Source organism: Pituophis catenifer, unplaced genomic scaffold (genome assembly GCF_029215685.1).
Source record: "Pituophis catenifer annectens isolate HBS135680 unplaced genomic scaffold, rPitCat1.0.hap2 SCAF_1, whole genome shotgun sequence".
In the NCBI taxonomy this organism is placed as follows: domain Eukaryota; kingdom Metazoa; phylum Chordata; class Lepidosauria; order Squamata; family Colubridae; genus Pituophis; species Pituophis catenifer.
In genome coordinates, this window is record NW_027256881.1 from 36,641,721 (window position 1) to 36,654,284 (window position 12,564).

Below are 12,564 nucleotides of genomic sequence, written 5' to 3' on the forward strand. Positions count from 1 at the left end.
AGAAGCTTATACTATCCAGTACATTTAGAGACACGGAAAAATCCAGCATAAAAATAGCTTGCTTTATTCAAAGCATTTGGATTGAAGGTAGATTGTGGATTGAATCTATTTTGTTAAATGCCCACAAGCCTATTCTGACATATATTAAATGTCTAGAATCAGAAATTACTATTTAGACCAATGAATGCAAAGTATTGCTTATTGCTTGGAACATTATGTACCAAATGTTTAGGCAGTCACTAGTCATGAGCTCTCATGCAATCTGGAACAGTTTATGCAACAGAAAGCTACAAGCTAGTCCATTTGCCTGTATCATAAACTTACTCATGTTTATGTTATCTATTCATCACTTCCCTACCTCCCAGGGAAAAGCTTTTTCTGCTCTACCTGCAAGAAGTGATAAAAAAGGGTACTTTGGTTTATCATTTGTTTATACTAGGGCAAAGATATAGATAGCCAAGAATATTTACCAAAATTCATCTGTGTAAATGACAAGCATGATGCTAGTTTGTTTTTAAAATGGCAAAATTAGTATTTAAAACTCACAAACTGTTAATTCCTGTTAAAGCTAGAATCCCATTTTGCCAAAGTTGTGACTGTAAAAGAGACAGAAATTCAGAGTTCCTGCATTCCCTTTCTTGAAACAAGATAATCTACTATGCAATGCTATACAAATATACAATACACACTATAGTAGATATATATATATATCTACTATATATAGTATACTTAAAGTATACTATACTTAAAAGAAATAAATATATATATATATATATATATATATATATATATATATATATATATATATATATATATATATATTAATTATACTAAACAAGATCAACTACTTCAATTTCCATGACAAAATGGAACATCACTGAAACTGACAGCAGACATTTCCCTGGGATTCCAGAAAGTCCTTAAAACCTGGCTCTCCTCCCAGGCCTGGGGTTCAATATTTGTCAAGACCCTTTTCGGCTTTTATTGTTGCGGTTGTTATTAGATCAGGCTGTCTTCTATTGCTTTATGTTTTTAACACTTTTAATTATGTATTCGATTTTGTAAGCCAACCAGTCTAGTGGAGTGAGCACCCATAACAAATTTAAATCTATCTATCTATCTATCTATCTATCTATCTATCTATCTATCTATCTATCTATCTATCATCCATCCATCCATCCATTTTGGTTTAAAAGGAAAGTGGGTACAATTTGATGGGAGTGAAGACTAAGTGAGAATAACAATATGTTTTAGCAGAAATTAGTTGTGTGAAGTTTCTATATGCTTTCTGTTTATTCAACACCATTTTTTGCCTTTAGAATTGGTATTATTGTTTATTATACCAAATGAAATTCTGATTGAGAATGGATATTAACGTATCGATAAATCCTCATGATAGAATTTAGAAAAAAATGTACAAATTGATACTTCCCATGGCACTTTTGAAAATTTCCAAAAGGATAATTATATCCTCCTTGTTCTTTCAAATCAAAATGTTTTGGAAGTTCTACTGAACTGCTCAATTCTTTAATCTGGTTTGCCCTTTCTATTGAATTATTTATTCTTTTAACATACATGGCAATTTCAGAAGCAAGCATCTAGTCTTACCTGATGCAACATTGATTATTTCTTTAACTACAGCATCTTGCATTTCTTCATATTCTTTTCTGTTCTTCATATAGTCTTCATTAATATCTTTCAATGCACTGGACATAAATAAAAAATCCAGAAATGTTTGCAACATTTCACATTGTAATATTCCACTGTTTTCCCAGGAACACAATCATTTTCCAAGCAGCATACTTAAGAGGCTGTTCAGCAGAGGTGGTATTCAGAAGGTTCAGACTGGTTTGGGTGAACCGGTAAGGGAAATTTGGCCTGGGTCGCTGAACTGGTAACGACCTATGGCTGGCCCTGCCCCCTACCCGGTCTCTCGCCTGCTCAACACTTACCCTGCCCATCCCAGCCCTATGTATGTTGCCTTCACTTCGTCATGCGACCCAACTACTCCCCGGGTCCGGCCTTGCCCAGAGCTGCCACCCGCTTGCCATCCATCTCAACCGGGTCAGGGAATGCACCATTTTCCGGCTCCAGTCTTGCCCTGGAGCCTCCGCCTGCTCACCGCCCACCCTCCTTAAGCATGACGCATCTCCGCCTTTCCCCTCTTTTAGAGGCCCCAGCCTTTAATCTCCCTGCTTCCTCCCCATGACCACCCCTTTCGTCATTCCGCGCCAGAACCTTACTCTCCTCCCGCAGCTGGCTGCCCGGGAAAGCCAGCCAGCGCTGAGCCATTGACACTGGGCTCCCCGCCAGCCCGCATCTCGCCCCACTTGTCGCGAGATGCCTGCAGCTGCCGCATCTTTTTTTCTGCACTCCAGCCACACGAAAAAAAGAGGTGGCGGCTGCAGGCTTCTTGCAGTGAAAATTACTGACCTTCGGCTCCGCTTCTTGAACATGCCGCCACCGCCCTGTTCTATGAGCCTGCCGCGCAGGCGCACCCCATTGCCTGCTGCCACTGCGCCAGAGGGAATTTCCCAGGCAAGTCCCTCCAGCGCAGCAGGCAATGGGATGCACCTGGGTGGCCGGTGTGAAGAACAGGGTGGCAATGGCAACGGCTTTTTCGGAATGTTCAAGACCTCTGGTAGTTTTCAGCGGCCTCTGCTGCTGGGAAGCTTCTTACTTTCACACCAAAAAAGAAAGCTTGCCTTCCCCTCTGCCACCAGCCACCTGTTGTGGCTCCGTTGCCTGAGCCTGGGCTATCGATAGATGGACTCTGAGAGTGAGGGAGAGGAGTTGGCAAGGCCTCCCTCTCCAGGACCCTCCTCTCTGGCAATGCCTCCGGAGGACACCGAAGGCCAAGAGATAGGCCCAGAGCCAAGCACGTCCCTGCAGCCACAGGTGGACAGCGACGAAGGAGATAAGTGCTGGCTGGATCCTCGGCAGCGACGCAGGGAGACGCATGCGCAGCAGAGGGGAAGGCGTGCCAGAGATTAGCTGAGTCACTGGACCACACCCCACAGGGTATAAATGTGGGTGTGGTGGCCGGTTCAGTTTGTGATGAGCAAAAACTGGAAATAATCCATGATCTCAGCGTTACTGGACTTTGCCTGCTTTATCGGACTGCATTTAGACTAATCCTTGTATTGCTGAAACTTTGCCTGCTTTATCGAATGCTTGCAGTCTAATCTTTGTTTTGTGTGAGTAAAGTCTGAATTGGCAGCTAGCCACTGGGTTGCTGCCAGCTTTATCTTCAAAGATTTTGTCCGGGCCATCTGTGGGGGTGCGTGTGTGGGATGGGGACAGAACACCACCGTGGGAGGAAGGTAAGCCTGAAGAAAGAGGCAGTCATAGTGGAGAAAGAGGGGCTAGGGTCGGGGCCTCTAAAGGAAGGGAAGCAGGGCGATGAGTGCGACTGGCAAAGCGAGAGCAGGCGGCATGTAAGATTAAGCCAGGCCTTTGACAGATTAGGCCAGGCCTGGGCAGAAAACAGGTAGAAAGAATAGCTATAAGTTCAAAATTTTTTCCTACCAGGTTCTGTGGGCATGGCTTGGTTTGAGGGGGGGGGGGTGTCATATGACTGAGTGGGCTTGGGCATGAATGACATCAAGTTGGAAACACCCACTCAGTCACATGACCCCCTCCCAACCAAGCCACGCCCACAGAACCAGTACAAAAACATTTTGAATCCCACCACCGCTATTCAGGGCTAAAAGCAGGAACAGAACTCACTTGTGATGTTGACATTACCTGTTAGAGAATTTCACCCCATTTTTCTGGGTTTCCAAGATCTTATATTTCGCATTATTCCGTAGAACCTTCTCTTCTCTGTAGGTAATTCTGAAAAAATGTCCAAACTGTGCATTGCATTCTAATTTGATACTCTTGCCAGGTTCCAAACCTTTTTTTTTCATTTGGGAAGAAAAGAGGAAATAGCATATATGACTGATTATGGCACCATAAAAGCATCATAAAAGCACACAAATCACACCTTCATTATCTTCACTCTGTGATCAAATTTTTTCCTTGATTTTGCTGATTAACAGTGTACCAGGTCCCTTACTGAAAAGTCAACTGACCAGTCATAGGACTTGGAGAAAGTCATATCATCCATCTGGCCAGATAAAAGTATCCGAGAAATTTTCATTAATGGATCTCCAAACAATAGAGGTATATCTAATTTGTAACATCATCACGTTACCTAAAATAGTGGGTAAAAGAACCAGGCTCTTATTAAATATTTTGTTTCAGAAAGCCCCGTAAGCCATAGTCTACAATCAAGAAGTTTGAGAGTTTCAGTTTTAAAAATGTCCACCTCAATCTATAGTGCAACTTGGTAAACACAAGGTAAAGTTAAGGTAAGAATAAAGTTAACCCAGAATTGAGCTTGACTACAATGATAATTGGGGGGGGGGGGGATTACAGAAGTAATTTGTCACTAGCTTCTTGTGGGATGTTTTTCAACTTTCCATAGAAGTAACAATTTAGGGCCAATTTTCTTTAGTTTCAAATTCAGACAAGTAGATGCTGCCATTTGTTGAGACAAATAAAATGTAGGTGTTTAAATAAGATCATGTATTGAATTGCTTTGGACAGCATTATCAAATAAAATTATAATTAATCTGTCAACAGGGTAATCTTACCTTCATTTCAAAGTTACGAACATTCTAGGATTAGCAATAGCCGTTTTCTACAGCCTATTTATTCTTTATATAATAATTCCCATTATGGCATATCAATTTAGCAGTCAAAGTTGCATTAGGTGGATCTCCTCAATGTACTGACATATATAGAAAGCCTAAGGAGAGATGCAGTTCAGAAGTATGGTGCCTCTGACTCCACAGCTTTTGCAGTTTTTAACATTTTCAGTAGAAGTGAAATGACAAGCAACTAATTGGGGGGGGGGGGGGGAGCTACAACATCATTGATTGGCCAGCCTTGAATACTGAAATAATTTTCCAGAATTCTTCCTTCAGAGCAGCGGTCACCAACTGGTGGTCCGTGGACCACTGGTGGTCCATGAGAAAATTTTGGTGGTCCGCAGAAAAATTATTTGCATTTTTTATATTGCACTAAATCGGGGTCCTCAAACTACGGCCCCTGGGCTGGATACATGCAATGAACACTTGTGTAACTGCAGAGAGTCTCCCCTTTGGGGTCTTTTTGTGTGGGTCAGAGGGGGGCAGAAATTCCAACTTGGGGTCTGCTTCAGCCTCCTGGTGCAGGGCTTTGGGCAAAGGCTGGAGGGAAGCGCCGCTGGTGGCGAAGAGCCAGAGGGCCTTGTTCCAGTGGGACTGTATCATGGCCTGGAACTGGCTGACCATCTCAGCCCGGTGAGCCTCCAGGCGCTGGTACCTGATCTTGCACTCCTGCAGGTCTTCCCTCTGCTTGGAAAGCCTATACTCATAGTCCTCACTGAGGTGCTTGTTGTGACTCCGACCCCCGAGCCCGTCTTATCGGAGGGAGAAGACTCCGAAAGTGAAGGAGAGGAGTTGGCAAGGCCTCCCTCTCCAGGACCCTCCTCTCTGACAATGCCTCAGGTGTCTTCCGAAGGAGAAGAGATAGGCCAGGAGCCAGGCATTTCCGAGCAGCCGCAGTTAGACAGCAACGGAGATAAGTCTTGGCTGGATCCCCGACAGCGTCGGAAAGACAAGCGCACGCAGCAGAGAAGGAGGCATGCCAGAGATTAAGCTGAGTCACTGGACCACACCCCACAGGGGATAAAAGGGGGTGTGGTGGCCATTCAGGCTTTGTGACAGACAAAACTGAAAGCTAGCAAGTCATTCTGCATTTCTGGAACTTTGTTATATACTCTGCTTGGACTGATTTTTTGGACTGGACTTGACTATTCTTTGGCTTTTGTGGACTTTGATGTTTTCGGTCGGAGGAGATAAACCTCCTTTTGTAAGTAAAAAACTGTTGGCAAGCAGCCACTGGGTTGCTGCCAATTCTGTTATCAAACGAAATTCTTGTCTGCTGGTTTATTTTAACTCTTGGTCGACTGCTGGTGTGCGTGTGTGAGACGGGGACAGAACAGTGCTTCTGCTGAGCCTCCTTCTCGGTCAGATCCAATTTGAACTGAGCCAGCTGTTTTGCCAACTCTTTCTCGGGGTGGCTGCTTAGTTCCAAAAACCTTTTGCTGTTGGGGCCCTAAGAAGCCCAGGTGGGCAGGCGAGGAGTGGCTGTGAGAGAAGGGGTGAAAAGAGGGTGGCGAGGCGCTCAACATGAGTGACATCAAGTTGACCATGCCCACCCAGTCACATGACCACCTAGCCACGCCCACACCGCCAGTCATTAGGCAGATGATATTAGTGGTCCACGGGATTTAAAATTATGAATTTAGTGGTCCCTGAGGTCCGAAAGGTTGGTGACCCCTGCTTCAGAGTGTCTTTTCCACATCAAGGACCCCTGAAGATAAACCCCGAAGATAAACATAAAAATTGTATGTATTCATTGAAGACCCTGAATGCGTACAGTGAATAAAAGCAGGGTGCTAGCAGAACCTAGAAAGTTCAAAGTAAATATCAGTAGTAATGGGAAAACTTATCTGCCTTTCTTATTGAGGAAACCCTAATAAGTTTCCAAGAAGGGATTAAAGGAGCAATATGCTGCAGTTTTACCTAACCTGGTGACTCCAGATGTTCTGGGTTACAACTCCCAGAAATCCCCAGGCTGGAAAATGCTTCTTAAGCAAGTCAATATTGATGGTGATTTGAAAGGAGAAAGAAAAAAACTCAACGAACTTAAAAGTACTTCTTGGTAAAATAATTTCCACCCTCCAACATACTTAATTCCTTGGCTGCAATTTTCAGGACACCCTGCATTTTTTCTTCCAGTTTATCCATACTTTTTCTCAATTCAGCAAGATTGGGGTCAATGGAAGGTTTGACAAGGTATTCGTGACTTTCCACCTAGGAAACAAATTTGCACTCTTATTACAAACTTAGTTTACAAATAAGGTATAGTGATTAAAATTTTCATTAATCAAAAGTGTTTGGAAAAACAATCACAAAAATCATTTAATTTTGCGGCCAAAGGGCTAATCAGACCTTTCAGCAAAAATGATGATATGTTTAACTGTACCACTACAAAACATGTGCTGGAATCTCCCTTTGTGAATTCTTTATTCATAGAAAATCAACACAGCAGCAGGTGAGGGCATTATTGTGCTACAGTGTACCTTATTTCATCCAGGAAAGAACACCATTATAACTCAAGGAAACCTGTTCAACTTTCCTTCTTCTAAAGAGATTCTATTGTTAGCATCCCAAAGGTACTATATTCATATCCCATTTTCCTTCTTTAATAGAGGACTAAATACTTTAAAAAAAGTTAAAAAAACAAGGGTCTGGAATGGAAAGCAACATCCAGATCCTCTTCTCATTCCATGGAACAAGGCAAGGATTCTGCAAAATAAAAGCTCTATCTGGAAACACCAATCATCCAGAAATCTGCTTCACAGGAAAAAGCCATTATTTCTTCCATGCATTAATCAAAACAACAAACTGAAACTGCATAGTTCAAAAGAAATTTAGAATGCAAAGTATTAAAATTATAGCGGAGTTCTTCAACTCCTGAGGAATTCCTCCCCCTGCACATAAATGGAGTAAATCTAAATCAAATCTTAAAGTCTTTCAATCACAATGCTGTATCAGCAATTGAATATGTCTGTCCTCAATAGAAATTCAAATTTTATTTATAAATCATTGTTCTTCTTATCATAGCAACAACACTAATGCTTCAGGTCTGAGAGAGTCCTATGATAAATACCCTTGTATAAACTCCATTATTTGCTAATAAACCCCTGTAATGGGCACCATCTAAGAATGCATCCACAATTAACTATAGACCAATCTCCTCTATCTTTTAAAAAACAAAGTGGCCTGAGCAAGAACCCCCAGACCTTGAGATCAAATAATGAGAGGGAGGGAAGGGAGTGGGGGCTTTTTTTGCTTTTTAATTTCCCTAGGAGCAGCAGTTAGCTCTGTGGAAAAAAAGGAAGAAAATAATCCACATCCAATCTAAATTGTGTGGTTGAAGATATTCTGGATGCAAAAACATCTAGATAATAATTGCAATAACTATTTCGCCCATGTATATCTTGTGGAGTTTTAACATGCCTCAGAAGACCTGGGCCTTTCCAAGAAGCATACCTGTCTGATACTGGGCTTAACATGTGTGTATGTTTGACAATTAACACAAAGAGAACTCCATTTTCCTTTTTGCCTTGCCAAAAAAAGTAGTAGCAGCAAATAACAACTGAAATCACCCCAAGCTGTCCTGGTTGGGTAAGGCAGACCTGGTTTTTAAAGAGATCCTATAAAGATTTCATGGGCAGCCCTGCTATGGCGCAGGAGGACCACTCTGATCAGTGACAAGTGGCCATTTCTTCTTTTATGTCAACATAGCAACTGTGAGGAATCTGAAGAAAGAATCCAGAGCAGGGCTCAATGGCTGGCATAATGCTCAAAAATATCATATGCTGAGGATACAGCTGGTAGTACTGTTTAGGGGCCAGACCTGATTGATTATCTGTCTGTCTGTCTATCTGTCCTTTATTATTTTCACAAAAAAAGTCAAGGTGATGAACATATCCCACAACCTTCCTCCTCCTATTTTCCTCACAACAACAACCCTATGAGGTGAGTTGGGCTAAGAGAGAGTGACTTGTCCAAGGTCATCTAACTGGCTTTCATGGCTAAAGTGGAACTTGAACTTGCTTTCTAGCCTCGTCCCTTAACATCAAGAGCAAATTTGCTCTACTAATACTAATACTAATATAGTATTAATGAAAATCCTCAGGTTATTAGTGTGGAGAAAATCCGAGGTACTATAGGAATTGTGCACAGCTCTTCCTAGTGATTATTAAAACTGAAAGTTAAGGCAAGAGCTAGACAATAAAGACAGTCTGTATTAATCTGAAGAACATGGAAAAAATAGCTATCAAAGGGCTAAAATATAAAAGGACTATTTCATTCAACAAGTCAGAAATCTCTCTAAGTAGAATTTGAACACAAAATAATCTTTTCCTTATATTTCTACTAGCTAATAGTTCAAGATTTTATTTATATATTTTTTTGCCTTTGAGTCAGTATTGACTCTTGGTACAACCTGGACAAGTTTTTGAAGTTTTTTGGGCCAGAGTTTCTGAAGAGGCTTGCCACTGCCTTCTTCCTAGGGCTGAGACACAATGAGTAGCTCAAGGTCACACAGCTCGTTTTGTGTTTAAAGCAGTGCTAGAACTCATGAGCTCCCATTTTCCAACAAAGGCCCTTAAACACTACATTAAACTGGTTCTCTTGTTAAAAATACATTGTCTTTAAGCATGGAATATCAGACAAAGCAGAGATAGGAATATGATATATTACAGAAGGAAAAGCATGCACTGTTTATTTTTCAACTGAATGACCTTATCAGATTATAACTATAGCAGGACGATAATTTGTACACAAGAGGAAGAGAAGAAGTAAAGAAGAAAGGAGGGTGAGGGAGGAGTGGATGTGTGGGGCTGACATTTTGAGGGTAACTGACCTAGAAGTGGCTATTTGTAGTCCATGTCTGGAAAATTGGCAAGGGAGCTGATTAGATCAAAGACTATATTCTAGCATACCAAATAAGTAGTGAATGGGTTTTTTGCTGGGGCCGAAAAAAAGGAGAAAAAGCTATAAATATCATGATTTATGGGTCTCCTAACAATGTCATTTTTTTTCTTCCTATAGTAAGAGAAATCTTATTTAATTTGCCCCTTTAGAACAACACGTTCTTATTCATATACCAAGAAGCAGGATTTATCATATATCTCCTTCCTGGCAGTTTAATTTTTAGTATCCAATAACCCCTTGTAAGCACAACCAGAGATCTATTATATGATGAAAAGCTTAAAACAGCTGTGTCAATTAGTCAAAGCTCAAGAAGCCCAATATTACAGGTAGTCCTCGATTTACGACCACAATTGACACAAAATTTCCATTGCTATGCAAGACAGTTAAAGAGAGTTTTGCCCCATTTTATGATCTTTCTTGCCAGAGTTGTTAAGTTAGTAACACAGTTGTTAAGTTAGTTGTTAAATGAATCTGGCTTCCCCATTGACTTTGCTTGTCAGAAGTTTGCACTTGACCTGTGACATTGCAACCATCATAAATGCATCCCAGTTGCCCTGCAACGGTCATTAAGTGCAAGTACTGGTCGTAAGTCATTTTTTCCAGCACTGTGGTAACTTCAAACGGTTGTGAAACAAAAGGTCCTTGAATTTAGAACTACCTGTAATGCAAATTTCTTCCCTTGACAACAGAAGTGGGTGGATCAGCCAGACAGGCTTCAAATCCACCATGCCTCTCTCATGGGGAAAGAGATGTGATACATCACAGAGAAAAACACAGCAGTTAAAGAAGCAACACTCAAGTCTTAAAAAGCATAATTTTGATGGAAAGAAAAATGACTAAGACTTAAACTCTGTAAGAAAATCTTATGGAGGAAAAGAAGAATTGTCAAGAAGAAGAAGAAGAAGAGGAAGAGGAGGAGGAGGAGGAGGAGGAGGAGGAGGAGGAGGAGGAGGAGGAGAAGAAGAAGAAGAAGAAGAAGAAGAAGAAGAAGAAGAAGAAGAGGAGGAGGAGGAGGAGGAGGAGGAGGAGGAGGAGGAGGAGGAGGAGGAGGAGGAGGAGGAGGAGGAGGAGGAGGAGGAGGAGGAGGAGGAGGAGGAGGAGGAGGAGGCAAGAAGTATGACCATGGATTGTTCGACTTTAATTTATGGAATTCACTGTCACAAAATGGTTCCAGAGTTTGAAATATCTGATGCTCTCTCCTAGCCCTTTAATAAAAAAAATAATAGCATGTTCTGTACTTGAATTATTTTAAAACTGTTTTTATGACTGGACTGTGTACTGCCTCAAGTCACTTTTCTTAAGACGGGTAAACATATAAATATGATTACATAAATCAATAAAATGCACTAATGATTACTAATACAGATGACTCTAAAAGAAACAGAGAACAAAGTTACAGATCTTTTTGTGGCTATTAACTGCAAAGGTATGACACTATCACCGATCCTAGCTGTTGAATAGCAATAGTAAAGAATGGCTATTGCTAACATACATAGCTTACAAGCACTCTTAAGGCTCCAACGCAACTGGGTAATCCTTGGAAAATGTCAACATGAGAACTCAGCTTGCGTTTCTATTAGTCACAGAGTCAATACAAAACAAACCTGGTACAGTGGTCTTTCTTCTACTCTGAATATGTAGGAAAGGGTGCAGTTGCCTGTCTGATCATCTTGCCAGAGTGATATCATATTTACCCAGCAGGGTTCAGATTAGCAAGGAGGAGGAAGAGACCACAGATGCACAGATGTATCAGAACTGCAGAATTATTGTATCTGTCATTTGAACTTCTATAACTGTCTGGTTTAGCACAGCAACCAAACAGGACAGACACAGACTTCAACAGTTAGGACTGTAGGCAGAAAAAATAATTGCAACCAGCCTACCTTCCATGGAGGACCTGTACATACTGCAGAAGCCAGAAAGAGGCTGTGAAAATATCTACAGACCCCTCATATCCTGGATATAAACTGTTTCAACTCCTTCCCTCAGGATGATACTATAGGACACTGCACGCCAAAACAACCAGACACAAATACTGTTGTGTCACGTCTCCCCCCGCCATGCTATCACTCTGTTAAACAATTAATTCCCACAACACTGTCTTATGCCCTGGAATGTCAAACCACTTAGTAGGGCTATATTACCTATTATCCTTCTCATCTTTTTATTTTTCTTATTTCCTTAGCTTCTTATGACTATAACTTTGTTGTTTGTATCTCATGATTTATGTTGATTGCTTTTATCAGTACCCTATTATGATTTATGTTGATTATTTAGTATCCTATGACTATCACTGAGTGTTGTATCTTATGATTTATGATGATTGTATTTTATGATTATTTCATTTCATTTCATTTTTCATTTTATTGAATTTGTATACCGCCCTACTCCCGAAGGACTCAGGGCGGTGAACAGCCATAGAATAAAACATAAATACAAAATTTAAAATAGAATAAAACAATAACAAGCTAGAAATTGACTTCTAGTCCTGCCTTTAAGTCAGCTTGGGCCAGTAGCTGTCTCAGCACTAGAAAGGAGGCAATGGCAAACCATTTCTGAAAAACCTTGTCAAGAAAACTACTGGAACTAATCCAGGCAGTTGCCAGGAATTTAAAAGAGGGCAGGTGGAGGGAAAGTCTTGAAAGGATCAAAAAGAGGGGAGGGCGGACTTCTGGTTTCTTGTCTTCGGCGACGGCGGTGCCTTTTGAAGCTCCGCCAGCCCCGCCGCCTGTAGAGCCGCTTCGAGACGAAGAAGCGGCTCGAAAACTTCTGAATCCACAGGATTGAAGAAGGAGAGATCGCAGGGCACAGGTCGAGCCCCTGTAACCCCCCAGGGAAGTTTCTGGGGAGAGAACAGGCGTGGCTCCCTTCCAACCTGCTGAAACTCCGGGCGACGTGGGACGATTCTGCCTTTGCAGAACAAGCCGGCTGCAGGAAACTTAAAGCGAAAGAACCAGCTTTAATC

The 12,564-nt window shown here is 41.5% G+C and overlaps 1 protein-coding gene across 2 annotated transcripts in view; it reads right to left on the reverse strand.

The window, feature by feature from the left end:
- The window catches only part of MSH2 (mutS homolog 2), an 89,774-nt gene that overhangs the window by 17,722 nt on the left and 59,488 nt on the right, over positions 1–12,564 (reverse strand). For both annotated transcript variants that reach the window (XM_070947781.1, XM_070947770.1), the window contains 3 exons: positions 6,785–6,908; positions 3,748–3,898; positions 1,609–1,706 (listed from right to left, as the gene is read on the reverse strand). In XM_070947781.1, coding sequence (XP_070803882.1) covers positions 1,609–1,706; positions 3,748–3,898; positions 6,785–6,908 — 373 coding nt within the window. The remainder of the gene's footprint in view (positions 1–1,608; positions 1,707–3,747; positions 3,899–6,784; positions 6,909–12,564) is intronic.